A 16325-nucleotide genomic window follows, 5' to 3' on the forward strand; every position below is an offset into this window, starting at 1 on the left:
GGGACGCGGCAGATCGGTCAGGGCGGGGCCTGGGGGCCGTGGGTGAGCTGGGCAGGGCTTGGGTGCGCGCGGCCGCCGGGCTCCTGAAACCCGGGAGGAGCCTGGTGAAGTCGTGGGGAGAAGGGGGACGCGCGGCAAGGGGCGCTGCGAGCAGGAGCGCGGGCCGGGCTCCTGGCCTTCTGGGAGGTGCGCGGCGCGGCGGTGAGGGGCAGTAAGGGCCGCAGGGGCAGCACAGCGCTCACGTCCCCCGGGCCCGGACACAGCTAGGATCTCCGAGCCCCCTCCCCACTCATCCTCCCCCACCAGACCCCGACGAGAACAGGGGTCGAGCGTAGAAGCGGGTTCAGGGGTCCCGGTGTGCCTGGTTAGAACCGAGACACCAGGCGGCTCGCGGGGGCGCCCGGGGTTGCGTGGAGCTCGGCCCAGGTCATCGCTCTAAGCGGCCAGAAGCCGGAGCGGGACCGCCACGCACCGGGCATCGCTCCGCGAGCCCGCTCTGCGCGAATGAAAGGATGCGTGGACAGGTCGGCGTGGCGAGCAAAGGGAAGAGGCGGAGGATGGACTCCGTTCAGCACGTGTCTGTGTGCCGGAAACCGCACAGACAAGCGTACCTGTCCTCGTGGAGTTCTCATCCTAGGAGCGATGGATGGGAACGGAAGTGCCGCACCCCGACCCACCTTCTTTCCCAGGGTCGCCCCAGCAAGGCAATGTCCCAGTCAGGGGAAGCCCAGCCAGGGAAGCCCCCCTCCAGGGGAGCTGCCGCAGGTGTGTGCAGCTGGCGGGAGAGAAAGGCCACTGCGGGGCCTGAACTGAATGCATAGGAGCCCAGACCAAGCCTCCTACACCTGGGACCCCCAGAGGGCACCCTGCTCGGCGTGGGGTCTCCCCAGGAAGGAGCCTGGGTGCAGGCTGCTATGCAGACCCCCAACGAGTGAGTTTTGGAATTGGGGGGGTGTCGATGTAGCCGAAGCCCCGCCGTGAGTCCTGGTGAAGGGCAAGGTGAGAGCATGGCCAACAGCAGGTGTAATTCTGAATCCCAGCTCAAGGGTGGGGCGGGGAGGGGGGTGCTGACACAGCGTGCCCCCAGGCTGGGTCCTGGCCTCCCCTGGGCTGGCCGTGCCGGGGGTCCCGGCTGGGGCTACTTGGAGGTTATCTTCTTGGACTTGCTGGGCGAGGCTCTGATCTCCAGCTGCTGCAGGGGGGGCATTTTGACACCCTTCTGTTTCAGCTGGTTGTAGTAGTCAGTTCTCTCTGAGATGATCCTCTGGAAAGGAAACACAGAAGCGACTGCCAGGTCCAGGCTAGACCCCACCCTTTCCTCCCCCGAAGGGCTCACTGCCCCAGTGCTGTGCTGTGACATTTACAGCTGCTCACCCCGGGGGGGGGGGGGAAGCTCTGATTTGTAGTATTTGCCAGTTTCTTTGCTGAAAGCACTCCCACCACAGCTGACCCAGCCATGGGGGTGAAGCCTCAGAGCTGGGAGCTGGGGGGAGACGCCCACTGTCAGCGCCAAGGCAGCTCACCCCAGGAGCCCCGCCAAGTCCACCTCTTCGGTCCCCTGGGAACTGCCAGGGGCCCAGACTGCTGGAGACCTCAGACGCTGTCAGGTCTGACTCCCAAGTCCCTTGTGTCCTGCGCACAGGGAAGTCTGTCCCGCCCCGCATCCCCCCCCTCTTCTCTCTGGCCCACTGCTGTTTTGTGTAGGGCATTGGCAAAGGAAAGGCGTTCTTCCCTGGCTGCTGGGTGATGACTCTCCTGTGCCCTCCCTCCCATCCTCCCGCCCCCCATCCTCCCTCCCTTTTCCCTCCCTCCCACCCTGTCTGTCTCCTGTCCCTGCCTCCCCTTCCCTCCCTCCCTCCCCAGACCCCTCCCTTCCTCTCATAACCTCTCCTCCTCCCTCCTCTCCTCTCTCCGCTTCCCTTCTCCCCCTCCTCCCTCTTCCTCTCCCACAAACAACAGTAGCCAGGCCACAGAGACTTCTCCCCAGATCCCCATGCAGGGGTCCCCCTCTGCCCTGAGGGCTGTGGCCACCTTCAGGAGCACCACTAACCAGGTGGGGCGGGCCCCACCTAACAGAGGACAGGAACCAGGCCCCAGGGAAATGCGACCTGCCACGGGCAGCTGCTGGGGTCAAGAGCTGTTGGAGGAGGCTCGGGGCTTGGGGATGGAAGCAGCCCTTGTGAGAAGCATGTGAGCCCCCCCCACCCCCTGCACAGAGCGTCTGTTATCTGGGCGCCTTCCTCCCAGAGCTCTTGGCCCCACGATGCCTGGAAGGCAGGCACGCTCGCCCACGTACAGAGCAGGGCTATGCAGCTCAGCGAAGTCGAGTGATCGGCCCACAGCTCTGTAGCCAAAGTCCAGGGGCTGGTGACTCACTCCTGCCGACCCCTCTGAGGCCTCTGCTTGTCAGTGAGGAGCTGCCGTGGCCTGAGGCCAGGGAGGGGGCCATGCCAGGCTCCCGGCTCAGCAGATGATTCCAGCTGAGGCCACACCGAGGGGCAAAGAAGCATCCTCGGAGGAGGCTGAGCCGGGCAGAGCGTGGGGACGGGCTCCTGCTGCGGGAGAATGTCCGGGACGCAGCAGCTTGGCCCGCTCCCTGCTGCACCTGTGGGCTTGCAGCAGCTGCTGCTGGTGGCTGAGTGCTGGGAACAGCTCTGTGACGTTGCCACCCCTTAGGGAGCTCTAGTCCCCTCTGTCTGAGCAGAGAGGTAGGGCCGTTCTGGGATTACAGTGAAAGAGAGACACTCTAGGACGAGAATGGGGGGCTTCTCCGTCCGCCCCCAGCTGCAGATCCAGGAGCTCTGGCCTCCAAGCCGGATGTACCTGCAGGGCCTCCAGGATGTCACTGTCAGAGATCTCTGTGGCCAAGGACTTGACCCCGACGGCATTAAAGGCAGCCTGGATGATCTTGTTTCTCAGTCTTTCGAGCTGTGAGCACAGGGGAAGCAGCTGAGTCTAGCCTTCCACAGCGGGAGGCCGGCGTCAGCCTCGCCCACCATGCTATGCAGAGACCGGATCTGTCCTCGCTGTCCCCGGCTTTGAGGACAGGCAGCTGAGGGCAGGAGAGGTCAGCGTGGTCTCCTGCAGAGCTGGAAGGTGCCAGTCAGAACCCAGACCCAGGTGGCCTGACACGAAAGCCCAAAGGCTTCCTCTCGCGCCCACTTCTTTTTAACTGAAGAAGTAAGACCTGCATGTGGTCCAAACGAAGCAAAACAAAACAACAAAAGCTCTGAATAAAGACATAACACAGAGCTCTTGTCACTTTGGATATAAAAAAGGAAGTTTTCCAGCTTAAAAAAAGCTCCAAATGACCCCCAGGCTGCCCTCCTTTCCCCAGAGGACCTTCGCCCACATCTGCTGACTCCCAGGAGACGCTCCACCACTGACGTCCTGCAGACCCCGCCAGCCCCGCTCCTGGCACTGTACTCACGGCCCCGCCTCCTTTTCTATGTGACCGTGACCGAGAGGCCTTCCATGCTGTGGACATCTGCACTAACCAGGCGTTAACCAGGCGTTAACCAGGCGTTACCCACACGTGAAGCAGGATGGACCACTGAGGCTGTCTAGTCTTCTGCTGCCATCAGCATCCTTGTGTGGGGGCAAGGCCTCAGCCCACCTCCCCAGAGAGGGGTGGACCATGCCTCCCAGTAACTTCAGAATAAACTCCTCCAATCTGTACCCCAGGAGCCTTCAGACAGTGTCCCCCGGGCTGTAGTGACAAGCTCCGTGCTCGCCCTCAGTGTGCAGAAGAACTGCCCAGCGCAGAAATGCCAAGAGAGCCACGCTAGACACACGCGGCGCTGCCTCACGTGCTGCAAGTGTGTCCACTTTGGCTCTGGGACAGGGTTGAAGGGACAGCGGGGGTGGACCCTGAGGGGGCAGGGGACTTCCTTTCCTCCTTCCCAGTATATACTGATGCCAGCTCTGTGCTAGGCACTGTGCTAGGTGCAGGGGTCATGGGGGAAATGGGGGCTCGCCCTCCGCACCAGAGGTGGCCCTGCTGGGTAAGGGGTGCTGGTCACCCAGGGCGTCCAGCCGCAGTGCCGCCGCCGGGCCTGCCTCAGGCATCGCTTGTTGGTCAGGGCACTGCTTCCTGCCGACCCTAGACTCAGCCTCAGAAGCTTTCTCAACACAGCTTTCTGGGCTCCACCAAACCCACACGAAATGGAATCGTATCTACACCACCACCCGTCCGACAGTTTAGCTGGAGCTGCTGCTGGAGGGAAACACAGGTTCATCAGAGATAACAGGCGGAGGGAGGGGCGCGTAAAACTCAGCTGCGGAGGGCGTGCTCAGCATGCACGAGGTCCTGGGTTCAACACCCAGGACACCCACTAAGGAAAAAAAAAATGACAGGCCTGGAGGCAGGGAGCCTGAGTGAGGCTGTGTGAGCCGGCCGGCAGGAGGCCGGCCCCAGTGGAGGGAGAGCACAGCTGGGCTGCCGCGGCACCGGGCAGACAGCTGGGTGGGGAGAATGTAATTTCAAAAGCCTACGTGCACAGGGCTTTGGGGCCTTTACCGCCGCTGGTTTTGGGATTCTAAATCAGGTCAGCTCTTCTCTGATTGTCCTTCTCTGCCTGGGGTGCTCCTGAGCAGGGGGCACCGGCCCCACTCTGTGCCTTTGCTCGTGTCTGACACCGTGGGGGTGGGGTGGGCGGTGGGCGGTGGCGCTCAGCCTGGGGCCCTGCACGGTGCATCCCGGCGCCGCCTCCGCGCAGCTCTGGGACCCGGCTGCCCCGTTTGCCCTCTCTGCTGCGGGTTCCCAGCTACGGGGTGAGGACGCTAGTGAAACCCACGTTGTCGCTTTGTTAACGGGGCCGAGTGACGCACAGCTGCTGAGAACAGCCCCAGCCCACAGCAAGCCCTCTACCAGCGTTAACAGATGGCATTATTATTACTACCTCCCTCCCACCTCAGGGCCTTCCTCCTTCCAGGCTGGCCATCCAGAGCGCCGCGTCCCTCCACAGCAGACCCCAAGAAGGGCTCCTCTGGGAACGAAGCCCCCCCACCGCGCCCCCCCCCCCGGCTCCCTCCTGCCCCCACGGCGGTTTCAGGCGGCCACACCCGCCGCACCCTTGCCCCCTCCTCCACCGACGTCTCTGGATGCGAGGGGGCGGGGGTGAGCCCCTGCCCAGGGCCGGACCCTCCGGAGCGGAGCCGGCGTACCCGGGCCTGGGCGCTCTCCAGGGCCACGCGGGCCTGCTGCTCTGCCTGCTGGATCTGCTCCTTCTTGTCCTGCGCCTCCTCCTGCAGCTGCTTCCGCCTCTGCAGGTGGTCGTGCTGCTGGCTCACCTGGGCCTGCAGCTGGCTGATCCTGGCCTCCGAGCCCGAGATGGCCTGCTCCCGCTTGGCAAGTTCTCGCTCCAGGTCCCACACTTGCTGGGGGGGCAGGGAGACGGAGGAGTAGGCCCCCCGCCCAGACCGATTGCACCCACGTGTCCCCACCTCCTCCCCGCACCAAGGTCCGCCTGGCCGGGCAGGGGCAGGGAGCCCCTGTGTGCATTTGATTTTTTGAGATTTGCTGAATGGGGGACTGCCTGAAATGAGGGGGGCCCGTCTCAGCTGGGAGGGATTTCAGCCTCTGTCCCATCGCCAAGGCTGCCGGCTAACTGCCCCCGGCGGGCACCTGTTGGAGAAGGAGGTTGTCTTTCTCAATGAGGCCCATCATCTCCTGGTGCTTCTTGTCCTCCCGGAGGCTGGAGAACTGCAAGGCAGACGGGGCGGGGGAGGGGCTAACAGGCTGCGCCCGCGTCTGACTTGTTCCCTCCCTGACCTCAGCGGGATGAAAGCGGTGGGGTTTCTGACGAGGCGGGTGGGGGAAGGCACCACACACACCCGGGAAGGCAGGAAGCAGAGCCAAGCCAGCAGCGGGAGCAGCTGGAAACAAGCCCAGGTCGCACGGCAGAGCCCCTGAACGCCTCAGAAGTCGGCGGGGCTGGGGTGCTCTGGGCGGGGAGGCTAAAATGAGAAGCATCACCTCAGAAACCAAGAGCCACGGATTCGTCCCCCACCTTGAGCTTCCAGGGCCCTGCCCCTTTTCCACCTGGCAGGAGACTGGATGTAGGGGCACAACAGAGGGTCTCTGGCCCGGGAGATGCCCGGCTCTGTTAGTGGAGACCTCCAGCTCCCTGTGTGGGATGTGGGGCTGAACGTGGAGGCTTCAGCCTCTGACCCGCTTGGTCCCGGAAGCCCGGCAGCTGGGTCTTTACGTTCTGGGCAAGGAATTCTTCCAGTTTCCCAGCTTCCGGGGACATCTGACCAAACCAAGAGGAGAGATCTGTTGAACTGTGCACTCTGCCCGGAAGCCCAAAACTGCTCCCCGTGGACCCCCAGGTCCCAGGCAGCCCCGACCTTGGAGCACAGGTCTTGCACGAATCACAGAAACTGGAAACAGTTACAAAAGGAGTTTCTAGGAAATAGAAATGACACGAGGCGTTTGAAGCCACAACTACCACTTACGCATTCAACGAGGCCAGAGAGACCACAAGTGACAGACAAAACGAGTGTGGGCTTCGAGAAAATCTTGGGAACTGTGAATGGAGCAAAGTTAAAACCCGGTGGAAGGGCTGTTGGTAAAGTTAGGGATATCTCCTAACGAAATGAAAAGCAGGAGGGAACCGGCAGGAAGGGAGAAGGAGAGAAGAACAAGACCGTCTGGTCCACTGGCCAGACAGTGGGAGGCCAGAAGGAGTGGGTGGGGAACCCAGAGGAGGAAATAAAAGCTGTATAAACAAAGGGAAATCCCGCAGCTGAAGGGTGCCAGTCTCCAGGTGGCCACCGAGTGCCCAGGACAATGAAAATAGACCCTTAATAAGGACCAGCTGTGGGAGCTTCAGAACACTCGGGACAAAGGTGGGATCTTGCAACTTTCCAGAGAGGAACCAACCACGACCAAGAACGGTGTTGTCAGAAAGGACAAGGGTCAGGATGAGTTTGGGCTCCCCACCAGCAACCCCAGAGGCTAGGAGATGTGCAGCAGCGCCTTCACACTGCAGAGGAAACATGCGTGCCTAACTGGAAGTCTACACCCGACCAAGCTCCATCACCGTGCGGAATAAGGACGTGTGCAGAATACGGTGACCGCCCCCCATTTACCTCCACTCATCTTTCTCAGAAAGCTACTGAAGGATGTGCTCCAGTGTAAATATGGGAGTAGATCAAGGAAGAGAAAGGTGAGGGTGGCAGCAGTTTAAAATGTGGCTGAAGAATCTTAATACTCCTTCACAAAACTTAAGTTTCGGTCACGTGCGTGCGCTCCAGCTAACTGTCCTCTTGATGTAAATACGGCGTCAACTCAAGGACATTGCGATAGAATAGTATGGGGGGGGGTTCCCTGGGTGAGGGGAGGCAGAGGAGGAAAGAGGGAAGCATTGGATAGTGTCAAGATGGAGAAAAATCTGGAAGAGGCATTTTATAAATAATAAGCATGCTATCTAGAGATACGGAGAGCCAGCCCTGAGGAATCAGCTAGAAGAGCGCAAAGCGGTTGTTTTGGGGGACGGGCGAAGAGGGAAGAGAAGGTTGGACTCCTGTTGTGCGTAACAAGCCTGCGGGACTGTGAAGTTCCTTAAGCTACATAGCTTCGTGCGTGAAAACCTTTGATAAAAGTAAAAATTAGAACTGCCCCACAAGGAGCCGGGTCTGGGCAGTGGCGCTCTCTCTCAGCTCAGTGGGGCGCTCACCCCTGGTGCTCAGAGGCCGGGAGATGCTTGAAAAGTTGCCAGGAGCCTAGTGGCCCAGGATTCAGGGACGCCCACTGGGGCCAGAGGGCAGCGTGGGGTGTGGGGGTCATGGTGTGAACCCCAGCTCTGCTACTATCAGCGACGTGGCCCTGGGAATGTAGCTTCGGCTCCTGGGTCCAGCGCCTGCACCAGGGGGTTGGCACAAGTGTGCCCCAGAGCGCCCTGCGGGAGGGCGGCCGCCTGCGGCGTGACTGAGGGCGCGGCCACCTTGTCGGACATGGCCTGCAGCTGGTGCTTCCGCGCCCGCAGCTCCTTCTGCAGCAGCTCGTTCTCCGTGCTGACCGCCTGCAGCTGGGACGCTTGGCGCTCCACTTGTTGCTGCAGGGACTTGATGACTCCTGAGTGAGCAGCAGGGAATGGACAGAGGCGAGAGCAGGAGGGGGCCGGGGGGCGCCTTCAGGCTGAGGGCTGCGGGTCCCACCCCAGGCGTGCAGCACCGCGCCCCATGGTCCCGGCTCCCCGGGCATCCTCACTGCTCGTCCCGCCTCGGCCTCCTCCGACATCCTACCTGTGGCCAGGGAGTATCTGGTCCGGGTGATCTCCAGCTGGAACTGGAACTCCTGTATCAACTGCTCGTACTCCTCCAGCTGGGCCGTCAGCTCCTCCTCAAAGGTGTCGTCCAGGGAGCCAGCCCTCCTCCTGCCGACAATCTCGTCCTCCGGGACTTCCTTCTCCTCCTCCAGTTCCACCCCTGACTCCTCCTCCTCCATCACCTCCTCCTCCTCCTCCTCGCCTCCCTTCTCCTGCAGAGTCCCCTTCTTGCTCCCACTGCCCCTCCCTCCCTTGTCCGCCGCTGCCGCCGCCGCCGCCGCCGCCGCCGCCGCCCTCTCAGCCTCCCCTTCCAGGCCTTCTTCCTCCTCGAGGCCGCCTCCTTCTGGGACCTGGCCTCTGTCAGTCATGGTCACAGAGAACTCTTCCTGCATCTGGGAGCGGAAAGGGGATGCTAAGCAGGGCTGTGGGCATCCTAGTGGAGGGGGGTCTGAACACCCACGGGTTTGGGGGAGCCTGCTGCGGGAGAGCACTGCCAAGGGGCACCTCTGGGCACTGGGCCGCTGACCGGCCTCCCTAGGGGAGGAGCTGGGGTCGCTTCTCCAGGAGCCGCCCCGCCACCTCACCCGATCCCCTCAGGTGCAGCCAGGCTGAGGGGTTAGGGCTGCAGGAGGGACACCGTGGCCTGGGTGTTGCCGGGGCAGCCTGGGAGGGAGGCCCCGGCCAGCCGCACCTGCCTCCCGGGTTCCAGCTCCGCCTCGTCCCCCGTGGTTTTCGGGGTGCTCTGCCTCTTCTGTGGCTTTGACACGCACTCCGAGGGCCGCTTCTGCAAGGTGCCCGCGTGAGCCTCAGGGTCTCAACCTCCACCCTCAGGTCCCCGGGGGGATGTGCCGCCCAGACCCCTCCTCCTGGCCTCTCCATCTGGGACCCACCGTCCTTGGGGGGGCGTGTTGTGTCGGTGGACTGGGGAGTGGGGTGCGGGGTAGGAAGGGACCTGCAGCGGCAGCCCTGGGGAGCAGTGCGCTTTCTGGCGCCCTGAGAGCGGCCCGGCGGCGCTGAGCCCTGCGCTCCCGCTCACCCCTGTCTGACGGCCCTCAGGGGGCCAGGGGGCAGGGGACGTCGGTCGGTGCTTTCAGGGTCCTTCAGACTCCTGCCGCCCCTGCCCACCAGTGCCCCCCACCATCGGCATCTGGGTAGATTTTTCTGGAGGCATCCAGAGAACTTGGTGATGGTCTGAAGCCGCGCCCCCCCCGCCCCATTTTGTATGTGCACCCAGCATAAACTCCGGCCACATCCTCAGGCATGAAAGGAATCGGATCTTAGACCAGATGCCTGCTCACCAGGGCCACGCGGAGCAGAGCCACTCCTGGGCCCCAGCCCTCCTGCCTCCTGCAGCCCCTCCCCCCGCCCTCACTTTACAGGCAAGGACGCTGACCATCCCGCAGACGGAGCAGGTCAGGCCAATCCAAGCCCATGGGGCCCATGGCCGGGCCAGGTCTCGGGACCCCACCTTCGGGGGCCTTTCCGTCCTCCAGGCTTTCAGAGGAGCCGGCCCTCATCTTTCAGGTAAGGGAGCGCCTGCCCCTGGGACACAAGCCGGCAGCCAGGAGCAGCAGCTGGGGTCCGGCTCACTTCTGTCTCCGAACCGTTCTCCCTTCTACTGTCCTCTGGAGTCTGGCCCATTGCTCAGGGCCCGGAGACCCAGACTGAGCTCTGGCAAGGACCCGGCCACCTTCCGGGATGACAGGGGTTGACAGGGGCTGGAGGGGGTGCCCCAGAGGCCAGCCGTCTGCTCACCCTGGTGCCCTGGTTGAGCAAGGCCTCCTGGCCTGTGCCCTTCAGGAGGGATCTCAGCTGCCTCTTCAAGGCCTCCCTCTCCTCCTGGAGAGCCAGGATCTCCTGGTCTTTCTTCTGAACCTGCATCTCCAGCTCGGAGAGGCGCCGGACTTCCTCCCCTAGCGTGAGCAGGCAGTGATCCTGGACAGGAACAGGGCTCCATCAAGCCACACAGACCCCTCCCGCCCAGCCACCTGCAGGGCCCAAGGAGAGCAGGCCAGCTGCCTAGACCCGAGTCCCCAGCCCGAGATGTGTGCTTCTTAACTCAGGGCACCTCCCGCTGAAGGGCAGCCCAGGGGCTCCCGGCAGCCTCCCCTCCAGGCCTGGCTCCTGGTCAGCCCCTGGTGTGACGGAGGATACCTACGCGGGACCGCCCTCCGAGGAGCCCCTCCCTGGGGTGGGGCCCCTTCCCCTCAACCTCCCACTGTCAAACTCTCCACGCCCTTAAGTATTCGAAATTGGAGACAAAATCAAGGTGTTTTTGGACAAACGGAAGCTGAAGGAGTTTGTCACCAGCAGGTCTAAACGGATGTAGAGGAGTGCAAAAGGCGGCAGGCAGGAGGGAGAAGGTCCCAGACTGAGTTCTAGGGAGGAGAAAATAGCTAGGAAGTCGTCCAGGTGTCTGGAAATTGAAGCGGGAGCTTCCCACAAAGCCCATGCGTCAAAGAAGAAGCCACAAAGGAAGTTGGAAGATGTTTCACACTGAATGGTGACAGGCCCCGGGAGCGTCAAGCCGTGGGGCAAAGCAGCAGCTGGGGTTAAGGCCTTTCACAGCCTTCAGATGTGCTGATTAGGGGAAACAGTAGAGAATCAGTGATCTAAGTACCCATCTTAAGAATTCAGAAAAAGAACTGGAAATTTGACTTGAAGAACGTAGCGGGGTGGGAGGGGAGGGGGCAGCTCAGTGGGAGAGTGTGTGCCTAGTGTGCACGAGGTCCTGGGTTCCATCCCCAGTACCTCCATTCAAAAAATTTAAATAAAGAAAGAAATAAACCTAATTACCTCCCCCCAAAAAACAAAAATTAAAAAAAAAAAACAGAAACAAAGAATATAACAGGAAGGAAATAAGAAAAAAATCAGGGCAAGAATGAGTGACACAGGGAGACGAGGCAGGGTGGGGACAGAAGGACAGCAAACTGGCAACATTTGAACATTTGGAGCATCCGAAGGGTAGCTGGGAAATATTTATACGATTAAGTTAAAACAGCACGGAGAAACCCCATTTCCTCGCCCCGGCCAGGGTGCTGCAGACGTGTGCACGTGTGTGTCCCAGCCAGACGTGGTTCCCGGAAGGCGGCGCCCATCTCTGCGGGGGCTGCTGACTTTGCGCTATGCAAGCTTGTGGCCGCAGGCGGCTCTCTGGCCTCCAGAGGACAAGTGCTTCCCACGACAGATCAGATGAAGGCGGAGGGGAGAGAAAGAGCCCCGGAGGCAGCCAGCCCGCAGCCCGTCCCGGGCCGGGTAATTGCCTTTCCTAGCAGCCCTGCCGAGAACACCTTTTTCCATGCATCTGCGTGACTCTGTCTACTCATAACCCCAGTCTGTTTCCCCAAAGTGGAATTGCCTGGTCCAAGGGCATCCATGCCTCTTAAACTGTGAAATCTCTCACAAGAGGTAGAGGTACCGTTTCGTGCGTGAAGATAAAATGAAGACTCGTGGGCCCACACACACTCCCAGGGCTTCCGAGTCCCCGCGGTCTGCCTGGCAGCCACCCAGCATCGTGCAGGACTCACTTCCATAACTGTCCTCAAAGCTTCACCAGCTTAAAGCAGAAACCTAAAGAGACCAGACGCTGCTTCTAAAGAAAGACTTCTGACATTGATACACCTCTCACAAGACTGGTGGAGAGAAGGAGAGGAGGCAGAAGTGAGCAAGGACAGGAGCGAGAACGAGGCAGTGCTCTTCCTGCAGCATCGCCTGCTGACACTGGAAGGATGCCAGCAGACTCTTCTGCGCAGGGCTAGGCTGGTCGATTTGAAAAATCGCTTGCAATGGATACATTCCTAGAAAAACATGGTTTACCAAAGCAGAAACAAGATGGAAAAGGAAATCTGCGCTTCTTAAAAGGAACTGAATTTGTTATGTTTTAAAAACCAACCCTGTAAGAAATCCCCAGGCACAGATGACCTCAGTGATGGCTTCTTCAGAGCTGAACCAAGAAGTAACACCAATCTCAGGCCAACTCTTTGAGAGAAGAAGAGGAAACTTCTGTCGTGGTGGTCGTGCGGCCAGGGTGACGCTGGCACCGAAAGCAGACAGGGAGCGCCAAGGCAGGTAGGTCACCGGCCCGTGTCTGCCAGCGAGGATGACACCACAGTGAGCTGATGCGTAGGTGCGTCTTTGCCTATCAGGCGGGTTATCACTGTTTTAAAGAACACATTCTCCCAAGCGGAGTGACTGAGTCAAAAGGGATGGATGGATGGATGACGGTCTTGATACGTGTGGGCAGCTGTGTAAGAGTCAGGGAGCTCGAGGCCAGCTTGCACTGCCACCCCAGGGGGGAAGATGAACATAGAAGCCACAGGAGGGGGATTGGGGGTCAGGTCACAGCCCGCCAGGCGCTAGAACCAGAGCCCCTGGGTCGGGCATCCTCTCAGGCAGGATCTGTGCCCCGGGCGCCGCGCTCGGCCGTACCTTCTCATGGATGACAGAGATGTACCAGGGCACCCTCTTCCTCAGGTCGCTCTGCGCCAGGGCCGGGCTGCTGGAGGCCGGGCTCAGCACCTGGGGTGCACTCCTCTTCCGCAGGTAACTGAACTCGCAGGCGCTCTTACTGAAGGGACGGAGGAGGCCTGTCCAGAAGCAGGGGGATCAGACTCCGCGCACTGAGCGGCCCTGGCGTCTGCCGTGATGTCTCCCTTTCCAGGCCCGCCCCTCCCTCCCCCGCCCAGCTGGGCTCCTCTGCGTCTCCTGGTTCTTACACAGTCTCCTGTTCCCCATGCCCAGCCCAGCATGTACAGTGAGGCAAAGCGGGGAGGCGTCAAAGCACCCTTCCAGATCCCAGAGCCTGGGGGTCAGGGACAAGCAGGGTCGTCCTAACGCTGCCCCGTATGCAGGGCCCTGGCACTTTCGAGGGGTTTCCCCAAATTCAAGCAAAGTAGACATCCGGGTGAGGGTCTCACCTTTGGATAAACAAAGGTGTTTGTCTGTAGGAGCAGGTGTGGCTCCCTCTACTCAAGGAGGGAGGCACCCAGGGGCATGGGTAAAGCACGTGGCGCCAGGCAGGCAGTCCTGGGAAGGGAGTTCCGTGAAGCACGATTTGGGTAGCTCTGGGGAGAGCAGGGGCCCCGGCAGGTGCAGGCAGGGGCCCTGGGGGCTGGGGAGCCAACGAGAAGACCCCATGGGTCACGCTCACCACAGGGCCGGGCAGGCCCTGCCCTCACCGTCCACCTGCACGTCCAAGCCCTGCTGGCCAGAGAGCAGGTCCTCGGTCATCGTCCGGGGCTCAGAGCCGAAGCACAGCTCCTCCGGCAGAGCGAGTGTGGTGGCTGGGCCTGCAGGACGGGAAGATGCCAGCTGCTGACGGCAAACATCAGGCCTTCCCAGCACCTGCGGGCACGGACTAGTGTTTCGTTTTTTTTGAAACACTGGGTAGGGTTAAAAGTGACTTTCTCAGCGGACGCACAAGACTGGGCTGCGGGACGGAATCGAAACCTGGTTCTGTCCTCCTACTCACTGCTGGAGCGTCCGCCCGGCACTGACCAGGCCAGCGTGGTCTCTGCGTCCCTTCCTCGGCGGGACGGACCCCGCCTTCCCTCCTCACAGTCTTGCAGGCGGCCCTCCACCCCAAGGGCTGGCCCCGGGGCCGCTAAGCCGGCAGGACGCAGACAGTGGCAGGTGCCCAGTGATGGTGTGTAGGCTCCCTGCTCCCGGGATGCTGCGTGGTCCCTCAGTCCTTCCCAGCCACCTGCCACTCTCCTGGTCCTGGAGTGCTGGCTGCTCTCCGAGGCCCCAGCCCTGAGGAAGGGGAGCTTAGACCCTGGAAAGGGGGCTGGGGCACCCCTTGGGCCTGACTGCTGCTTGGGACCCAGGAACAGGCCCCCAGCTGCTGTCTACAGGCCCTCGGCCACGATTCCACCGCCACTGAGGGTGACGCCGTGTGTGGGGCGACGGGCACTGCGCAGGGCCCGGCGCCGGGGGCTGGGTGATGCCTGGCCTGACTGACGCTCCCCTGGGGACCACTGCACCCCTCGGCCGCCCTCCCGGAGCCGCTCCTTCAGGGTCAGAGCGACGCGGGCTGCGCACAAGGGCTGCTGAGGCCCCTCACAGGGCCTGGTCCCCAGCGGGCTGCCTTTGGTCCCGGGGGCCTCTTTCCTGAAGCTTCCAGAGTCTTCAAACTTCTTCCTCCCCCACCCCAACTCTTGGAATCTTTGGTGATTGAAACAACAGAAAAAGCAAGAAGGCCAAGAGGAAAATAACACTAATCTGCCCAGTGGAAGGAAGAGGGCCGTCCAGCCCCCCCGCCCCCCCGCGCCCCCACCCTGGTCGCGGCTGCCAGTTCCGGCCCCGCTTCCGCAGAGCGAGGCTCAGAAGCAGCAGCCGCAGCCACCGCGCACATCCCACCCGGCCACCGCCCTTGGGCTGCCCGGCACCAGGGCCCTGCGCGGGGCCCCGACTCCGACGGGGTGGGGTGGGGGGCGGTCTCCACGCGGGGCCCCGTTAGTGGCTCTCACCATAGTGGGTCATGGACGTGGACCTGGTGCTGAACTGGGGGCAGCTGGGACGCGTGAGAAACTTTCTCCAAAGCTCCTCCACTTCAGACACAAAGCCACTGTCCTCCAGGCTGGCATCGTGGTTGTAATCGCCCTGGGGAGGTGGGAAGATGAGGCCGCCAGGGGACAAAAGACCCTGGAGGAAGCTCTCCCATCAGCGGGCGGAGCGCCGGGGCCGGCGGCGTGGGCTGGCCACATCGGGCTGCCCCCTCCCCACAAACGTGACGAGGGCCACGGGGACACTGCCTTGGAAGATGCAGTCAGCTGAGCCCAGGCGTGTGTCCACTTGGGAAGCCCCTGGGGAGGGGGCTGGCCCTCCAGCCTCCCTCAGTGCGTGGTACCCGCGTGAACCTAAGGAAGGCTCCTCTCCCGGGCTCACCCTCTCCTGTCTTTGCCCTCCCGGGATCCGCCCGTCGTCATCATCACTCGGACATTTTTGGACCACTCTCTTGGCCCACCTCCCTCGAGGCCTTTCATCCGCAGGGGAAGCAGGTCCTCTCCACGCGAGCTGCGTGCCCGGGCCACCCCTCCTCCCGAGACCCCGTACCGTCTTCCTGCAGCAGCAGCCGGCAGCCTGGGCCGACCTGCTGAGGGCATGCTGCTTGCGGTGAAGTTTCCGTTCCGGGGTCTGGTCTTCCCGGCTGGCCACTCTCTGGAGGACCACCAGGCTCTTCTCCATCAAGTTGGGCACCATACTTTTCTTCTTTGGCATGCTGGCTCTGACAGGTAACATGGGGAGCGTGGGACCAAATGGCCAAGGTTTGCCACCTGAATGATGACTTGGACTGATCCTCTGGGCCTCCGGACCTGGGTGTCGTGGGGAACTCGGCCCCTAGCATGAACCTGCAGGCCCAAGCACGGGCCGAGAGAAGAGCAGTTCCCAAAGCTCCCTGTCCTAAGGGATCCTGGGAACAGCGTACAGCATCACAGATGTCTCCATAGAAACGGGGCATGTCATCTGCCTTAATTTTCTGCTGGGAAGGGAGACCAGAAGCCAGTTCCACGTGAGAGATCTGCCCTGACACGTTAGCAGCCCGCCCTCCTGTCTCCTTTTTTACCCCCATCATCAGTATTTCATCCTATTTCAAATCTGACCCCGTGTCGGTGGCGCTGATGTGAAAATTTAACGTTTTTGGTTAAAAATCCACACTTTAGATGTATTTCTTAACACCTGAAAATGTGATTTAAAAAAAAAATAGAATTGGATTGGAGGAGAGAGGCTGTGATCTTGCAAAAACCTCACCATCCCAGATTCTTGGACGCACAGGCCTCAGGCTCGCAAAGGACACTAGGAAAGGGTGTCTGTGTTTCTCTGCATCCAGGCTGCTACCTGAGAAAGTTTCTTTTCGGCCACTTCACGCTTCTCAAACTGCAGTCTGACATTCTGTTCAGTGAGAGAAGCCAGACACGAAAGACCACGTAGGGTGTGATTCCGTTTATCTGAAATGTTCTGGATGGGCAAATCAGGACACAGAGACACAAGCTGGTGGCTTCCTGGGGCAGGAGGGAGCGAGGAATGGGGAGTGACAGCTCATGGGTCCGGGGG

At 61.4% G+C, this 16325-nt stretch overlaps 1 protein-coding gene across 1 annotated transcript; it reads right to left on the reverse strand.

The window, feature by feature from the left end:
• Nucleotides 1-118: 118 nt before the first annotated feature.
• Nucleotides 119-15972, reverse strand: CCDC27 (coiled-coil domain containing 27). Its single transcript, XM_074375975.1, has 14 exons — nucleotides 14946-15972; nucleotides 14729-14915; nucleotides 14124-14304; nucleotides 13831-14024; nucleotides 13451-13561; nucleotides 12702-12859; nucleotides 10029-10208; nucleotides 8969-9057; nucleotides 8251-8852; nucleotides 7950-8080; nucleotides 5627-5704; nucleotides 5167-5379; nucleotides 2824-2928; nucleotides 119-1264 (listed from the first exon to the last, which is right to left on the reverse strand). The coding sequence occupies exons 1-14, from the start codon at nucleotides 15510-15512 to the stop codon at nucleotides 1139-1141; spliced, it is 2922 nt and encodes a 973-aa protein (XP_074232076.1). The 5' UTR covers nucleotides 15513-15972; the 3' UTR covers nucleotides 119-1138.
• Between the last annotated feature and the right edge of the window lie 353 nt (nucleotides 15973-16325).

Source organism: Camelus bactrianus, chromosome 13 (genome assembly GCF_048773025.1).
Source record: "Camelus bactrianus isolate YW-2024 breed Bactrian camel chromosome 13, ASM4877302v1, whole genome shotgun sequence".
Classification (NCBI taxonomy): Eukaryota; Metazoa; Chordata; class Mammalia; order Artiodactyla; family Camelidae; genus Camelus; species Camelus bactrianus.